This window comes from Vigna angularis, chromosome 6 (genome assembly GCF_016808095.1).
Source record: "Vigna angularis cultivar LongXiaoDou No.4 chromosome 6, ASM1680809v1, whole genome shotgun sequence".
NCBI lineage: Eukaryota > Viridiplantae > Streptophyta > Magnoliopsida > Fabales > Fabaceae > Vigna > Vigna angularis.
The window spans coordinates 20,893,001-20,911,327 of record NC_068975.1 but is presented as its reverse complement, the minus strand read 5'-3'; the positions used below and the strand labels follow the sequence as shown (position 1 = coordinate 20,911,327).

Below are 18,327 nucleotides of genomic sequence, written 5' to 3'. Positions count from 1 at the left end.
TGGTATCAAAGCCAGGTTAGAGCCTATCCTAGCGATATTTGTTATTTGTTGCACATATTGTTCCACCCGTTATCGAACCACTCATTAATGTCTAGTCTCACACTCGAGATGTATATATCTCGACGTGAGGGTTATGTGTTGGAAGTCTCACATCGAATAGAGATAAGGTCGCCGCTATCGGACCACCTATTAATGTTTAGTCTCGCGCTCGAGATGTATATACCTCAACATGAGGGGGTGTGTTGGATGTCTCATATTGACTATAGATAAGGCCAATTTAAAGTATATAAGTGAGTCCAAACCTCACCTTAAAAGCCGGTTTTGTAAGGTTGAGTTAGACTTAAAGTTCACTTCTTAACCGATTTGATCAATTGATCAGATCTCATTTTACTTAAATCACAAATTTGAGTGTACTAAAATCTGGTATGATATTGAGCTGTATTGGTGTCGCATTGAGCGCAAACTTGGTTGTGCAAGTCTGAAAAAGCATTTTTGCTCCAGACTGTTGAGCGCCCCTTTTCACCGTTGAACGACCAGTTTTGCGAATGCTTTGGCATTAAGCGGTGGCTTGGCACAGTTGAAGGCCATCTTGTACTACATGTTTGAAGCTATTTTGGCTCTAGGACGTTGAGCGACAAAAGAGTGTCGTTGAGCGCGACACTTTTTGAGAAGAATGGCGTTGATCGCCACCTTTTATGAAAGGTTTAGCGTTGGGCATTAGGATTGTCGTTGAATGCCACACTTTTGCGAGAGGTTTTACGCTAAGCACCAATCTGTCTGCTTTGTTTCTTCTTTTTAGTTGTTTGGTATTGATTTAGATACTCATTGAGTATGCTTATAAGTATTATAACTGTATGTATGAAAATGAGGACTTTTGTCGTGAATATGTGAGGTATTATTGCTGAGAGAATATGAAGGAGAAATTTTATGTGTTGTGATGTGTAGTGTATGTTGTAACATATGAGAGTTCAAAAAGTATGTATCCTGACATTCTACTAACCGTTCAACTCATATAGAGATTAATGGTGGAGGGAAAGAATGATAGGAGGTCCTAACCACTGGACTATTTGGTCCTAGGCGCGAAAGGGACTAACCTTGTGAGTAGTAGGGTGATAACCCCTTGTTTATGGCTTTGTAGAGCAAAAATACTACTATGTGTGCACGCCTACTGTGAAGCCCTATGTTAAAAACATGTATCTAGATAATTGAGTCTGGTGTCAATTACATTGTGTGTTTATTTGAGTTAATGAAATTCATAAGTGTTTATATAAATATATTATATGATCTAAATGTATTATATTATTTCTTTTGTATACTAGCTTATCCTCTTTCTTTTCTTTAGATGTTGTATTTTGTTGTAATGATTATCTCTCGGTATAAGTAGAAGATGAGTTAGGTGTTAACATACTTTTGGTGAAAGACGATAACATGGAGACATAGTTTCATAGTTTTATCTAAGTGTTATGTATGAGTTTATTCCTTTTGAACAACTTTTGTAATTTGAGTTGTTATGCATATATAATTTGTTATTGTAGTTATTATAATAGATAAATGTATTAATTTTTTATATATATCAAAATTTATAATGTTTTATTTAATAATTTTATATTATTAAATAAATATTATTATCATTATTGTATTTTTAAATATTTTCTAATATTATCATTTAAATCTCAATTATAATATTTTTTATTTTCATTAAGATATCGAAGAGAGACTTTTTTTTCTTCCTTTTACGTTATTTCCTTCTACTTTTAACAAAATAGACAATTTATCTTGAATAATGAACACAAGGGCATTTTTCTATTTGAAGTTTAATTTATTGTAGATAGATAAAAATTATGTTTTTTTTTGCTTAAATTAAACTAAATTGTAAATTTGTTCTCCTTTTCATCCTTGATCCGTGACTTTGATTATTCTATTATTTATCTCCAAAGTAATTCGTGTTTGTTCTGTATTATTATGGAAATATGTAGAAGCAATGTTTGGTGGCATCATTATATACAAATGTGGACCATAGTCATTGGTTTGTTTTTCTCATCTTTGGTTCTCACACTCAACCATGTGACACTTGTCATCTTTCTTACAACTTTCATATAAACATTCTTTGGCATTTTCTCATGTACACTTCAAATCAATCATTCGTTTTTCCATGTGCCAAATGTTTTGGTATGATACGAAATGTTATGCATGATTGTTTATAAGAATCATGTCATGTTTCAATATTTAAACATTATTTATAAAATGATTCTTCTTAAATAAATTGAGATAATACTGTTAATATCAGATATTATATTTAAGTTTTATCTGTTAAAATTTAAAACCTTTTGTAATTTTATTCTTAAAAAGCGCTTAAAAAAATTAAAGGAGTAAAATATATTTAAAATTATATTAATTTTTATGGATGTATGAAAACAAACTAAATAATATGAGAAATAATAATTTATCTTTTCAGTTTTTATTGACTATTGAAAAAGTTTTTGGATTTTCCTTTTACCTTTAGAAAATGTCTAAAATATTAAAAATGGAAGATGAGAAACATTTTGCATCTAAAGGGTTATCTAAGTTTAATTTTTCTGAAATTTTCAATTATAGTAATCATGTGTTTTTTGATTTTTCAGTAGCTCTGATCAAACACCATGTTCTTGGAACCAAAAAAAAAAATCAATTGAAGAATTTCACTACGACACGCATACATGACCCAAGCAAAATTCAAGATAGAAATAGTATAAATAAATTAGTAATCAACATAACATTATCTTCTAAATATTTAATGTGTATATAAATTATTTAAAATAATAACATTGTCATATTTATTTAATTTATATAATTTCTTATATTATGGACAGTCAAGCTCAAAATACAATTGCTCTGCATGTTATAGAAATTGGTGAATTTGATTTATGCACATAAGGTTGCAAATACAAATTGTCATGATGAATAACATTTATGAATTAAAATCATCTAATCAATACTGCTTAATGATATGAAAACTAAAGTTTCTGACTAATGATTCCCTGAATTGATCCCACTAGACCCACAAGTGTGACAGTAAAGCAAACAAAGCTAAACATCCTAAGAAGAATCCATTGTTTGGTCCAAGCTCCAATTTGCCTTTGTTGCAAGTAGATTTCCACTGGAAAATATATAGTCAATGGCCAGAAGTTTATAGCTCCTAACACTCCCAGAACTTGGTTGAAGTAAGGAAACAAAATTGCTATCCCAATGGTTGAAATCACATACACTGTTCTAAAACACAACCTAAATGGGTTCAGCTCATAACCAGGGATTAAAGGCAATTTTATTATGTAACTCTTGTTTGCAAAGTCACTCTCATGGAATCTTCTTGAGTACCATCTATCAGCAGTAGTATATATTGGTTGACTGTACATCTGACGAAAGATCACAAACATCAAGAAAACATATGAAATGGTTAAGTTAACATGTAAAGACAGTGAAAGAACACATTCAAATGGTTAAGTAGTAGTAGAAGTACCTGATATCCTCCCACCAAATGAAGAATAATGCAAGCATTAGCAAAGGCAACAAGCCAATAAGGCTCATAAAACCCAAACCCTGTCAAGATGTTCCCTGGTGTATCATTTCCAAAAGCTCCATATCCTAGGCATCCACAAGATAGGTAGAAGAATGTTGTCACAATGATTGCAACCATGGAAGCCTTTTTCATGGTTTGATTTTCTGGTGGAGTAGATTTCAGAGTGTCCTTTGCTCAAAAAAAATTCGATACTGTTTTAGACACAAGATTTGTTTATTTCCAACCTTTTTTACTATAAAATATGAAGATGAAAACACCAAGTTACCTGTATCTCAAGAAGGATCAAAGCATATGGATAAGCAAAAGCAATGTCACCAAGTGCTTGGAAGACTAACCATAACTTGTTAGCAGTGTTAGTAGCCGGTATTCCTGTTATGCTCCCCATAAGTCTTCCATTTTCTGTAAGTACAATTTTTTTTCCATATGATCACTGTTTAATGTCATAACATTGTTCATATTCTAATCAGAACTCTGTGTAGCTAAAGACATAATAACATAATGAAATTATAGCAGTTTGTGTGGAGTAGAAATATCAGTAACGTTTGCAGTGTATATTCATGTGATATAGATTTTTTAGAATAGTATTATTTTTCTTTCCTCAGAATCATCAGAAAGCTTGAAATTGAAAATAAGCTAAATATTAAACCAACAATAAATGCATTGCAAGTGAAATTAATTACCTATAACCTTTGCGAAGCCAAGTCCTAGTCCAATGAAGGAGTATGTAAAGGACATAACTGCTGCACAAACTGAGACCCATACCATGTTATGGAGGTCTGGTATGAATGACATTACAATTTGAACAATTCCAAACATCATCATATAAATATTGCCCCCATAAGCACAACGAGCTTGATGCCCTTCCTTGTGATAACAATTTGCTTCCAGAATTGCTCTGCATGGTAAATAAACAAGTTTCATTATGACACTGACTTGGATATTATAAGATGATTAAGGTCCAAGAAGATCAGATCAGATGATGAAAAGCTTAGCAAAGTGTTTAAATGACTCAGCAAAAACTAAAACATTAGCACATTCCCTCTAGTATCACATGCTCACAGAAATACTGAGTAGTGATTTCCTCATTTAATATGAGAAGTACCTTAAACTATTTCCAGTAGTAAGTACATAAGCACAACTAGACCCATACATGGTCAAAAATTGAAGGAAACCAGCCAACCATGTCATTCTTTTACCTGAACCAATAAAAGAATGCAATTATGAGTTATGATAACATTGATAAAGACCCTAAAAACAATTATTGCATGAGAGAATAAAAGAGAGTTCACTACCAAGACTGACTCTAACAGCATCCATGTATGAGTAGTTTCTTTTCCCAGAATCAGAAGTTCTATAACAATCAGAAAGGAGGGAGGAAGAAACATAGATGACGATTGCAAAAAAAAGCACTACAAGTGGCCCTCCAATCCATCCCAACTGGGCAGTGCTCCAGGCAAGAGATAGAACACCAGATCCAATAACAGCAGTGATGATGTGAGCCACAGCACTCCATAAATTTCCTGTAAAGATTGATGGCAGGACCAAGATCTGTTATTCAAATTAATGGAAATCAAAATGGGGTGGTTATGTTGCAATGAACTCTTACCAGTCCTTTTAACATGGCCGTCTTCATCATAAGCAACGAGTGCACTTGTAGTACTCGGCAAAGAGTTTTTCACCTCCATCTTTGCCCAAGCTTTAAACTCAAATACTCAATAGAAGCTTGTGGAGGAGTTTACTGCATGTCAACACCATAGAAAGGTCTAAAATGACAGTACTGAAGATAAGATATGTGATACATGATATATCTCTATATTTGCTCAAGCACAATGAAATCTATGCATATGATGTGAATATGTTGATGTATAAAAAATGTATTATTAACCTTAAAAGTTTGTGTGAATATAACAAAAACTCATATAAGCCTTGTGTAGTACCAAGTAATGATGATAATAATAGTAAACCAGAAAACACAGACTGGTTGTTGTGTCTCTATGTTTTATGAAACAAAATGCATCAAGAGACATAGTGGAAAAAAGGGTTCCTACTCAAATTTGATAATATTAATATATTAATAATAATAATAACCTAAACAAACTCAGAAATGTAACCTTGTAGACTCAACAAAGATGCAGATTTGAAAAAGAAGTTGAAGTTTCTTATTAGGAGAGAATAAAAACTAATATAAAGGAAAGGGCATACAAATCAGAATTGGTTGAAATTGAATTATTACGAGAGTGAATAATTTAATAAAGACAAAGACATGCATGCATGAAATAAAAATTTACTGAGACCATTATCATTCCATGAAAAAGGCATGAAGAAAAAAAAGTTTTAATATTTTTTTTCAAAAAGTCATGTGTAGAGAACGCAGTTTCAAGAAAGTGGTTGATAAACACATACTTTTTTACACAGAAAACATGTCATAGTCACAATTTCAACCATTCTTCATGAAGAAAAGTTTTGCATTCACATAACAAAAACGGCTGAAACATAAAATTATAAGAGAAATATACCTGTAATTCACTGAACTAGATACCAAGGTCTCACGATGCATGTATGTGTGTTTAATGGCAATATTAGTTATGAATAAGTTTTTCATCAATCAAGAGGGAGATAAGACTGATAGAAAGGAAACTTTAATTTGGAAGAGATAACAAATTCTTAATCTTCTTTCACAATACTATCTCTCAAATCTTTCTTCCACCTTAGTATCTCTCAAATATCTATCTATCTATATATATATATATATATATATATATATATATATATATATATATATATATATATATATATATATATATATATATATATATATATATATATATATATATATATATATATATATATATATATATATATATATATATATATATATATATATATATATATATATATATATATATATATATATATATATATATATATATATATATATATAAGTGACTAGAATTTAGAAGAGATAGTTTATCTTGTGACTAGTATCTCTTAGATATTTACTTAATTGATTTTGTAACAACCTTATAACTGATTTTTTTAATCCGTTACTAATTTTAACCTTTAAAAATTATTTTTAATAAAAAAATACGTATATTAAAATTATAAAAGTAATTTATTTTATAATTAATTTTTATAAATATATTTTTATCTTTACCTCTATACTTATATATAAAAGAATTCTCCTTTTCCTTCTTGTGTCCATTATTTTTTTCACTTTTATTTCAAGTCGTTGCTTTGTTTAAATTTAACTGTATTTTAAATTTGTTTTATATATATATATATATATATATATGTATATCATTTTATTTATTCTAAAATATGACAAGTATTTTACTTATTTTACATATTGTAACATATTATATTTTTATTATAATATCGTGTTTATTGGGTCAATTATTACTTATCCCATCAATATCTCCTATCAAAAGAGAGGGTAGGTTTGTTTTAATAGAGTAGGAAATTTTGATCTATAATATGTTTTACAAATATAAATTATAATAATAATGATAATTAAAATATAAAATTAATTTCATTATTGTTGTAAGGAAAACATACAATTTGGTGATAAGTTTTTGATGATGTGCAAACTATTTTGAAAATGCTGGAAATACCATATTACAAGTTTTAATAGATTGCTATAATAACAATTTTTTAAAACAAAGAAAATACTTCACAAGTCATTACTCGATTAAGTTAATATATAATTAGATTAAAAATATACAGGTTTTCTATAAACGTGGGACTGACTTCAATTAGAAAAAATACAATACAGTGAAATCCAGAACAAATAATTTTTGTTGCTTCTACCACTGTACCCATTGTTGTTGGTGGCGATAGTATTTGAAGTTGTCGACGCCATCGTTTATCGCTGCTGACAATACCATAGTCTATAGCTGTTATTATTGGAGTTCTAGTTTCTATTAACGATTACATTGTTTTGATTGTCTTGGTCAGATGATCACCATACTATCAATGACGCCTTTATCAGAGCTCTTACGTGCTCTTAGTGTCTTTTGAAGTTGTAGATTTACTCATTTTCTATCGTGCATGGTGACATGTCTACTAGTAATTCAGAGCGTCAAGGTCGCTAACTTTCTTCTTTCAAGTTGATCGTGCGTTGTGACACATCCTGACCCCTCTCTAGCAACTATTTAGAGCATCGATGTTGCTTTTTTCCCTTTTTCAAGTGCCTTGATTGAAGAATCTTGAATTTTTATGGTTTCTTTCTCCTATTTATCCATGACTTCTTCCATAGTTGTTTCTTCCGACTTTTCTTTTGTCACCATTGCGTTTGACCCATCCATATATGTTTTTTCTCCCATGGAAAAGATGGTTTTTATTAGTTAATTTATAGCCATTGTGACTCTCCAACAATGACCTCTTTATCCACTAGATGTCAACAATGCATTCCTCAACGACGATTTGTAAGAAGAGATTTACATGGAACAACCTCCCAGATTTGTTGCTCAGGAGGAGTCTTTTGGGTTAGTATTTCGTTTTCTGCGTTGTCTTGCAAATAATTAGCAATTTGGTGTAACTCGAGAGCAAAAACAGAGATTTTCACTAAGTCTTTATGGATTAAATTAGTAACAAACTTTGTACATACGCTTTGTATGCACTAGCTTGAAAGAGAGTATTAAATATATTATCTTTATTTTATATTTATTAATTTATTATTATTTCTTATTTATATTTTGGACTTAATTCATATTTCTTTTATTATAAATTGAAGATCTACATGTATATTAAAAAAAAAAATCTAGTTTTCACTATATTCAACAATATATATTAATATATTATATATTTTTACATTATCAGAAAATTTATAGTTTTATTTAATATTTTTATAATATTACTATCATTGTTGTATTTTTAAATATTTTCTAATATTATCATTTAAATCTCAATTAAAATATTTTTTATTTTCATTAAGATAACAAAGGGAGATTTATTTTCTTCCTTTTACGTTATTTCCTTCTACTTTTAACAAAATAGACGATTTAACTTGAATAATGAACACAAGGACATTTTTCTATTTGAAGTTTAATTTATTGTAGATTGATAAAAATTATGTTTTTTTCTCGTTTAAATTAAACTAAATTGTAAATTTGTTCTCCTTTTCATCCTTGATTGGCGACTTTGATTATTCTATTATTTATCTGCAAAGTAATTTGGGTTTGTTCTGTATTATTATATTTAGAAGCATGTTTTGGTGCATCATTAATACAAATGTGGACCTTAGTCATTAGTTTGTTTTTCTCATCTTTGGCTCTCTCACTCACCAATGTGACACTTGTCATCTTTCTTACAACACTAAATTTCATATAGACATTCTTTGGTACTTTCTCATGTACACTTCAAATCAATCATTCATTTTTCCATGTGCCAAATGTTTTGGTATGATAGAAAATGTTGTGCATGATTGTTTATAAGAAACATGTCATGTTTCAATATTTAAACATTTTATTTATAAAATTATTCTTCTTAAATAAATAAGTTGAGATAATATTATTAATATCAGGTATTATATTTAAGTTTTATCTGTTAAAATTTAAAACTTTTTTATAATTTTATTCTTAAAAAGAACTTAAAAAAATAAAGGAGTAAAATATATTTAAAATTATTTTTAATTTTTATGGGTGTATAAAAAAACTAAATAATATGAGAAATAATAATTTATCTTTTCATTTTTTAATTGACGGTTGAAATATTTTTTGGATTTTCCGTTTACCTTTAGAAAATGTCTAAAATATTAAAAAAGGAAGATGAGAAACATTTTGCATCTAAAGGGTTATCTAAGTTTAATTTTTCTGAAATTTCAATTATAGTAATCATGTGTTTTTGAACTTGGAAAGAGATTTCTCAGTAGCCTCTGATACAAACACCATGTACTTGGAACCAAACAAAAAATTACAAATTTTCAATAGGAGAATTTCACTACGACACATACATGACCCAAACAAAATTTAAGATAACAATATAAATATACTAAACTCATCTTAAAATAGAAACAGTATAAATTAATTAGTAGTCAACATGACATTATCTTCTAAATATTTAATGTGTATCTAAATTATTTAAAATAATAACATTTCATATTTATTTAAATTATATAATTTCATAAGTCAAGCTCAAAATACAATTGCTCTGCATGTTATTGAAATTGGTGAATTTGATTTATGCAGATAAGTATGCAAACACAAATTCTGATGAAGAATGAATAACATTTATCAATTAAAATCATCCAATCAATACTGCTTAATGATATGAAAACTAAAATTTCTGACTAATGATTCCTTGAATTGATCCCACTAGACACACAAGTGTGACATTAAAGCAAACAAAGCTAAACATCCTAAGAAGAATCCATTGTTTGGTCCAAGCTCCAATTTGCCTTTGTTGCAAGTAGATTTCCACTGGAAAATATATAGTCAATGGCCAGAAGTTTATAGCTCCTAACACTCCCAGAACTTGGTTGAAGTAAGGAAACAAAATTGCTATCCCAATGGTTGAAATCACATACACTGTTCTAAAACACAACCTAAATGGGTTCAGCTCATAACCAGGGATTAAAGGCAATTTTATTATGTAACTCTTGTTTGCAAAGTCACTCTCATGGAATCTTCTTGAGTACCATCTATCAGCAGTAGTATATATTGGTTGACTGTACATCTGATGAAAGATCACAAACATCAAGAAAACATATGAAATGGTTAAGTTAACATGTAAAGACAGTGAAAGAACACGTTCAAATGGTTAAGTAGTAGTAGAAGTACCTGATATCCTCCCACCAAATGAAGAATAATGCAAGAATTAGCAAAGGCAACAAGCCAATAAGACTCATAAAACCCAAACCCTGTCAAGATGTTCCCTGGTGTACCATTTCCAAAAGCTCCATATCCAAGGCATCCACAAGATAGGTAAAAAAATGTTGTCACAATGATTGCAATCATGGAAGCCTTTTTCATGGTTTGATTTTCTGGTGGAGTAGACTTCAGAGTGTCCTTCAAAAAAGTTCAATACTGTTTTAGACACAAGATTTGTTTATTTCCAAACTTTTTTATTATCAAATATGAAGATGAAAAAACAAAGTTACCTGTATCTCAAGAAGGAGCAAAGCATATGGATAAGCAAAAGCAATGTCACCAAGTGCTTGGAAGACTAACCATAGCTTGTTAGCAGTGTTAGTAGCCGGTATTCCTGTTATGCTCCCCATAATTCTTCCATTTTCTGCAAGTACAATTCTTTTTCCTTATGATCACTGTTTAATATCATAACATGGTTCATATTCTAATCAGAACTCTGTGTAGCTGAAGACATAACGTAATGAAATTATAGGAGTTTGTGTGGAGCAGAAATATAGTAACGTTTGCAGTGTATATTCCTGTGATACTAAACATGAGATTTTTCAGAATAGTGTTATTTTTCTTTCTTCAGAATCATCAGAAAGCTTGAAATTGAAAATAAGCTAAATATTAAACCAACAATAAATGCATTGCAAGAGAAATTACCTATAACCTTTGCCAAGCCAAGTCCTAGTCCAATGAAGGAGTATGCAAAGGACATAACTGCTGCAAAAACTGAGACCCATACCATGTTATGGAGGTCTGGTATGAATGACATTACAATTTGAACAATTCCAAACATCATCATATAAATATTGCCCACATAAGCACAACGAGCTTGATGCCCTTCCTTGTGATAACAATTTGCCCCCATAATTGCTCTGCATGGTAGAATAAACAAGTTTCATTATGACAGTGACTTAGATACTGAGTAATGATTTCCTCACTTAATATGAGAAGTACCTTAAACTATTTCCAGTAGTAAGTACATAAGCACAACTAGTCCCATACAAGATCAAAAATCGAAGGAAACCAGCCAACCATGTCATTCTTTTACCTGAACCAATAAAAGAATACAATTATGAGTTATGATAACATTGATAAAGATCCTAAAAACAATTATTGCATGGGAGAATAAAAGAGAGTTCACTACCAAGATTGACTCTAACAGCATCCATGTATGAGTAGTTTCTTTTCCCAGAATCAGAAGTTCTATAAAAATCAGAAAGGAGGGAGGAAGAAACATAGATGACGATTGCAAAAAAAAGCACTACAAGTGGCCCTCCAATCCATCCCAACTGGGCAGTGCTCCAGGCAAGAGATAGAACACCAGATCCAATAACAGCAGTGATGATGTGAGCCACAGCACTCCATAAATTTCCTGTAAAGATTGATGGCAGGACAAAGATCTGTTATTCAAATTAATGGAAATCAAAATGGGGTGGTTATGTTGCAATGAACTCTTACCAGTCCTTTTAACATGGCCATCTTCATCATAAGCAACGAGTGCACTTGTAGTACTCGGCAAAGAGTTTTTCACCTCCATCTTTGCCCAAGCTTTAAACTCAAATACTCAATAGAAGCTTGTGGAGGATTTTACTCCATGTCAACACCATAAAAAGGTCTAAAATGGCAGTACTGAAGATAAAATGTGATGCATGATATCTCTATATTGCTCAAGCACAATCAAATCTCTGCATATGATGTGAATATGTTGATGTATAAAAAATGTATTATTAACCTTAAAAGTTTGTGTGAATATAACAAAAACTCATATAAGCCTTGTGTAGTACCAAGTAATGATGATAATAATAGTAAACCAGAAAACACAGACTGGTTGTTGTGTCTCTATGTTTTATGAAACAAAATGCTTCAAGAGACATAGTGGAAAAAAGGGTTCCTACTCAAATTTGATAATATTAATATAATAATAATAATAATAATAATAATAATAATAATAATAATAATAACCTAAACAAACCAAGAAATGTAACCTTCTAGACTCAACAAAGATGCAGATTTGAAAAAGAAGTTGAAGTTTCTTATTAGGAGAGAATAAAAACTGATATAAAGGAAAGGGCATACAAATCAGAATTGGTTGAAATTGAATTATTAAGAGAGTGAATAATTTAATAAAGACAAAGACATGCATGAAATAAAAATTTACTGAGACCATTATCATTCCATGAAAAGGCACGAAGAAAAAAAAAAGTTTTAATATTTTTTGTTCAAAAAGTTATGTGAAGAGAACGCAGTTTCAAGAAAGTGGTTGAGAAAGACAAATTTATACACAGCAAACATGTCATATACCCTAGTCACAATTTCAACCATTCTTCATGAAGAAAAGTTTTGCATTCACATAACAAAAACGGCTGAAACATAAAATTATAATAGAAATATACCTGTAATTCAATGAACTAGATACCATGGTCTCACGATGTAACATCTCAAATACAATATTTAACCCATAAATGAAACATCACAAGATCAATAATATAGATTAGTTAACAAACTGAAAAAGAAATATAAAGTAATAGTTACAGACATCCAAAAATAACTATAAAGCTAACTTTATACACACCAAGTACAAGAGTATCAAAACTATGTACTGGAATGGTGTATCAAAAACCACCAATAAGATAATCCGTAAGGTAAAAAAATACTAAAACTATTACACTTCAAGACCCTCCATTACAGAAAAACGTCATATTTCCAACGGAATATTACTGAAAGCCTTTAAGCCGTCGATAATGGCTTGGTGAATTAACTTATCGAAGGATATATGACTGTCGCTAAGATGCTCGAGTAATAAACCCCAAAACTTTGGTTTCTCTCGCCCAACTTTCATTTTTCGAGCCAAACTTCCCCTTTCTTTCTTTAAGCCATCGAACCTTCACCAACATTCCCCTAAATTGGCAAGGTTTCATTCACGGATGTCGTCTCCCTCCTTCGCATAGGCACCAAATGTTTGCTCAATCGTCACATCATCATGCTCTTCTCACACCCACCAGATAATCATCGCCTAGAGTAAATGCATAAAATAAACAACCAAGAAAACATGCAAGAGGGTAAGCTAATTGTAACACTATTATTCATATTATGGTAAATGCAACATATAAATTCAATCACACAATTAGTACAACATTTTTCCCCATTCACATGTGACTCGGACTTGGCCAATCCTTTATTATTTAGTATAACTGTCGAGCCATGGAAAGTTATGCACCTGTGCGGTGAAACAACTGACCCATTCAAAGCTGCCACACATTGTTAGTCCTTAAAACACCTTTTGCCACCATGAAGAAAGACACTAATGGCAACCCCTTTAGGGACTTCCCATCCAAAGAAGTATCAACTTAACACTAAGACTAAGAAAGAGAAGTTGAATAAGGACTTTTAAACAAAAGGATCTTTCTTTCTAAGTCTTAGAATGTTTACTTTACTTAATACATTTACATTGTTTTGTAGGACAAAAATAGGTTTGGAAACCATAGCCAATCAGCCAAAGAAGCTTGGTGAACTAAGGGAAGCAAAGGACGCAAAGAAAGGAAGCCGACCAAATAATCGCTGCCACTCACCAACATCCAAGTTTTAAAGCACGTTTTTAATGTTTTCCTTGTATGGAACGTGTAACTCATGCTTGGTAGCATTTCCAGCACATGTATCTTGCCATCTTCCTAGCTTTCTAGGAACTTCAGAGTCATCTCTTCCTCTATAAAAGAGAGACTCTCCTCTTTGTAAATTCAACTTGAATGTAATAGAGAAATGTTGTTGATTTTCTTCCAGCCACTCTGACTTCGAGTTCACTTGCTTGTGCCACTTTAACACCATCCTCCTCTATCTTCCTTCCTTCTTTGAAGGCCTCATTAGTTGGAGACACTTCACGCACACCTCCATACTTCACAAAACATTTCACCGAACACCTTGCGTGCACTAGATCAGTCATCAACTTCTCACAATCCGCTGCATCTTTCTGAGTCGAGGAGAGCTTTGCTGTGACTAGTGGAGCTGCTTCCATCAGACACCCAGGATAGAACCTCCTGCTCCTCTCACGACATGACTCATCACTCTCTAATTGATATGAATGATGATTAGAGTGTCAGAATAACCCCATATCGGCTTCTTACAATTTATACTATTTATATACTTGAATTCCCGACAAGATATTCCTCCTTGGAATTCTCATTCAAAAACAAATAGTCATACCTTGATAACCTCATTCTATACCTTTGAAACCATTGATATTACTTCACATTCACATAGTACACCAATACATGAGACTACTTATCATACATTAAAGGAATAAAAACACTTATATAAGTCATTAGAAATCGCATAATAACACAATTTATTCATGGCATCTTGATACTCACATTAAGGTAAGGAAAACAACTTTGAAACTCTCACCAATAGTGTTGGAAGGGTTAAAAACCCCTAAAACGACCTAAAGAACGTGAAAAACTTATAACTGGAACTCCGAATTTGAGATCTTGAAAACTAAAGAAAAAAAAAAAAAGCTGCCCAATGGCGCTTAGTGCCCCAAAAGGAGTGCCCTGGCGCCAGACCCCTGGAACAGGGGCGCTCAGGCGAGTTCTTCTTGCAAAAATGGCGCCCAAGGGCCCCATGGAGGGTGTCCAACGCTGCACCAGGTCCTAAAATTCACCTATTTTTACTTTGGTAACCCTGTATAGAAGTTTAAATGATTCCTTAACACTCTTAGGCGCTGAGAAACATCTAAAAACATACTTCTTACTTGAATTGACCACTCCAAACCCCAATTGACTTATGAAAACCCAAATTCACTCCTATAAGCTACCCAAAATCATGGACTCTAATAATGGACTCTAATCCAACTCCCACTCCACATAACTGCCCCTATTTAAATTCATTACCCATACCCTCTTAATGGACTTAAATTCACTTCAACCAAGCCTTACCAACACTTTTCTGCATAATAAACCAAATTTTACTTGTTTGATCCCTCTCACAAGTCCAAATGGACTTTAAAAAAACCCCTAAACATCTTTTTCCCCAACCCATTACTTATTCACAAATCCACCTACCAAAACTCCAAATTTTCACTTCAAAACAAGTAAGATTTGAACTTATCTTATCTTCTTCCCTTAACCTTCTAAACTGTAACCATCTAATGATGATGATCAATCATAAACCACTCCAAAATAATTAACAAACTGTAGATTCCACAATATTCTCATTATTTCAAAAATTGACATACCCACTTCATCAATTTAAGTTACAAAACTAGACTTTAGTTTTCATACCTTTCCCGCCATTATTATTAATAACCTTTTATCTCAACCACACATTAAGTTCATCATACAATAACTCATAACAACAACCGCACCTTTATAACTCTTCAAACACCTCATGGTGTACAAGCATTCAACACTTTTCCAAATTTAACATCATAAATCACCATATAATCACATACACAAAATTCATAGATTTCAAATATCTTACAATAGCTATAAAAAGCAAATTATCTTCCCTTACCTTGGGGAAAGCTAAGATATTTCAACAATTTCTTGCCCGACGTTCCCACCACGAAGAAATTTTGGAAAACGCCTACAATTGACGAAATGAAAATTGAGATGAAATCTTAGGACCCATAATTAACTAAGAACCCAAAGAGAAGCTCAATTGAAATATGTGGGTAGATTGGGTGTGCATGATCATAAACCTAAGATAAACCGAGAAAAGAGGTGGAAACTTACCCACTCTACCACAAAAATTGATCGGTGGATAGTCAAGACAACTCAGCGGTGATCACATAGGAACTTTCTGATTGTCAAACAAATGATCAAAGGGGAAGAAATTATAAAGAGAAGGTAAAGAGAGTTTTTGAGAGATGAAGTGTTTTTAAGTAATGAGATGACTGTATGAAGTTTTTATCTATAATATCGACTTTTTTTTTAAATAAAATAGTCGGACTCAATATTTTAAAACACAACAACAAAATTTTTGTGGTTCGTCCTCGAACCACACCGTACTGGGAGAGGCTAGGCCAGTGTGTTTTGTCCTCACTCGCACACTTTCTGAGAAAACTTCCCAGAAGGTCACCCATCCCAGAATTACTCCAAGCTAAGCACGCTTAACCATGGAGTTCTTATGAGTCAGGCTACTGATGAATCATTATTTTCTTCACTGCACTTAGTTTATTGTGCTAGATTTAATCACGGAATTGTGCTTAATTGTCCAGTATTTTCCTATTTTACTGAATTGAGCTTAATCCGATTAGAAATTCTTATTTTACTTATTTTGAATTATCTGAGCTAATTATTTGTATGAGTAATTTGAGAGAAAATTTTGGATAATATTTTGGGACTTCAAAAGTGAAATTTCTCATAAATTACAATTTAAACTAAAATGAGAAATTGAAAATTTATTTAATTATGTGTTCGAAGATGGCTTGAGAAGATGTGAATTTCATATTCTTTTAAAAAGAAAGCAGCACCGTGCATTTAATTGCTTAGGAGGAGGTGATTTTATTTTGAAAAAGAAAATGATTACGTGAAAGAGAAAGCAAGCACTAAGCAATTCTTTTCTTGAATTTTAAATAATCATTTAGCTTATAACATCACACCAGCCGTGCATGCATTCCACATGTTATACTATTTAATATTCATTTTTTTTGCTAGGAGACAAAGAGGTGGCAGCCATATTTCCTTTCTTTAATATTTTTAGTGAAGATGACAGGGAAAGTTTGGAGAAAAGAGGGACGGTCCAGGGGAATCATGTCAAGTATTTTTGTAGAAGCACTATCATTGGCTTGGCAGCTGGCCGCCACCCTCGCGGAACTTGGGGAACACCTTTCAAGTCTTATTTCCAATTTATAAAGCAGCAAAGCTTCAACATGGTCCATGAGCAATTAAAGAGGAGCATGGGATGCACATGGATAGCTGCACACGGTTAAGTGGAGGCATGGTTTACTTTGGAAACTGGCTGGACGGTAAGGAAGGTTGTCACGGCTGGAAGCAAGAAGCGTGTGGTGTCAAGTTGGGAAGGAACCACCAAAAGAGCAGCAGTTTTGTCACAACCAGCCTTCACACAGCAACAACGTCCAGCAGCTGAGTTTGAAGAAGAAGTCCAGCCACCAAGAGGGAGGAAGGCACGGAGGTTTGGATGGGATTCCACGGTTGATGAATAGAGAGCACATCCAGCAAAGCCATGGCAGCAGAGGAGATGCTTCGGTTGGTTTAGTTAAAAAAGGCAATATCCAGCAGCAACTCCATAACAGCACCACAAAGCAAGCAAGTCCAGCAAAGGAAGCAGCTACGGCGATTGAAGAAGAGGGGCTTGACGTGTGAAAACTGAAATGGAAAACGGTGCTGTATTCCAGCCACCACCTAGGAGTTGAAGATCACGGTTTTGAGATGCAGCAGCAAGTTTGGTCACGGCTTGGTCTTGGAGAAAAGAAAACCCGGCAGCTTGGTGAGATGAGGAGGCTCACGGTTTTGGGAAGAAGAAGATACTCACGGTTTCTTTGCAAATGGTTGGCTGGAAAAGAGGAGTAGCTCACGGCCGAGGAAGAAGACAAGTAAGGGTCCCACTTTCTTGACTTTGGCACATATAAGGAGTTGCATATTAGAGACAAACGTGAAAGCTACGGGCAAAATGAGAAGAAGCTGGAAGGTCACGGGCAAGATGAGAAGTCACGGGAGTTGGTCTGAGTTTTGGGCTATAAATGAAGCAGCAGGCAGAGAAGGAAAAACTCAGTAGAATTTAGGAGTAGGAGTAGTGTAGTACAGAGAGCAATTTACGTTTGAGCTTTCATTTTTCCCCCTCCCCCTTTGGGGAGGTTTTGGGTTGTTTAATTTTCGAGTTTGGTTGAATCTTAAGTTACAGTCTGTGTGTTTTTCAGTTGATGTTCTTGAACGTTATCTTCATCTTCGTATTACCGTTTTG

At 32.5% G+C, this 18,327-nt stretch overlaps 2 protein-coding genes across 3 annotated transcripts; both read right to left on the bottom strand.

Moving 5' to 3' along the window:
* Positions 1-2,993: 2,993 nt before the first annotated feature.
* LOC108342696 (probable amino acid permease 7) lies at positions 2,994-5,308 on the bottom strand. The gene is made up of 7 exons (XM_017580490.2): positions 5,163-5,308; positions 4,849-5,076; positions 4,659-4,752; positions 4,237-4,451; positions 3,822-3,955; positions 3,497-3,724; positions 2,994-3,392 (listed from the first exon to the last, which is right to left on the bottom strand). Exons 1-7 carry the CDS (start codon positions 5,239-5,241, stop codon positions 2,994-2,996), a joined length of 1,377 nt encoding a protein of 458 aa, XP_017435979.2. The 5' UTR covers positions 5,242-5,308.
* A 4,452-nt stretch (positions 5,309-9,760) lies between these two features.
* Positions 9,761-12,289, bottom strand: LOC108341463 (probable amino acid permease 7). 2 transcript variants are annotated; one of them, XM_052878669.1, is made up of 8 exons: positions 12,195-12,277; positions 11,869-12,095; positions 11,555-11,782; positions 11,365-11,458; positions 11,068-11,282; positions 10,653-10,786; positions 10,333-10,560; positions 9,761-10,228 (listed from the first exon to the last, which is right to left on the bottom strand). In XM_052878669.1, exons 2-8 carry the CDS (start codon positions 11,945-11,947, stop codon positions 9,830-9,832), a joined length of 1,377 nt encoding a protein of 458 aa, XP_052734629.1. In that variant the 5' UTR covers positions 11,948-12,095; positions 12,195-12,277; the 3' UTR covers positions 9,761-9,829. The 2 variants fall into 2 exon arrangements, with proteins under 2 accessions (XP_052734629.1, XP_017434629.1); XM_017579140.2 differs by having other exon boundaries at positions 11,869-12,289.
* Positions 12,290-18,327: the final 6,038 nt, after the last annotated feature.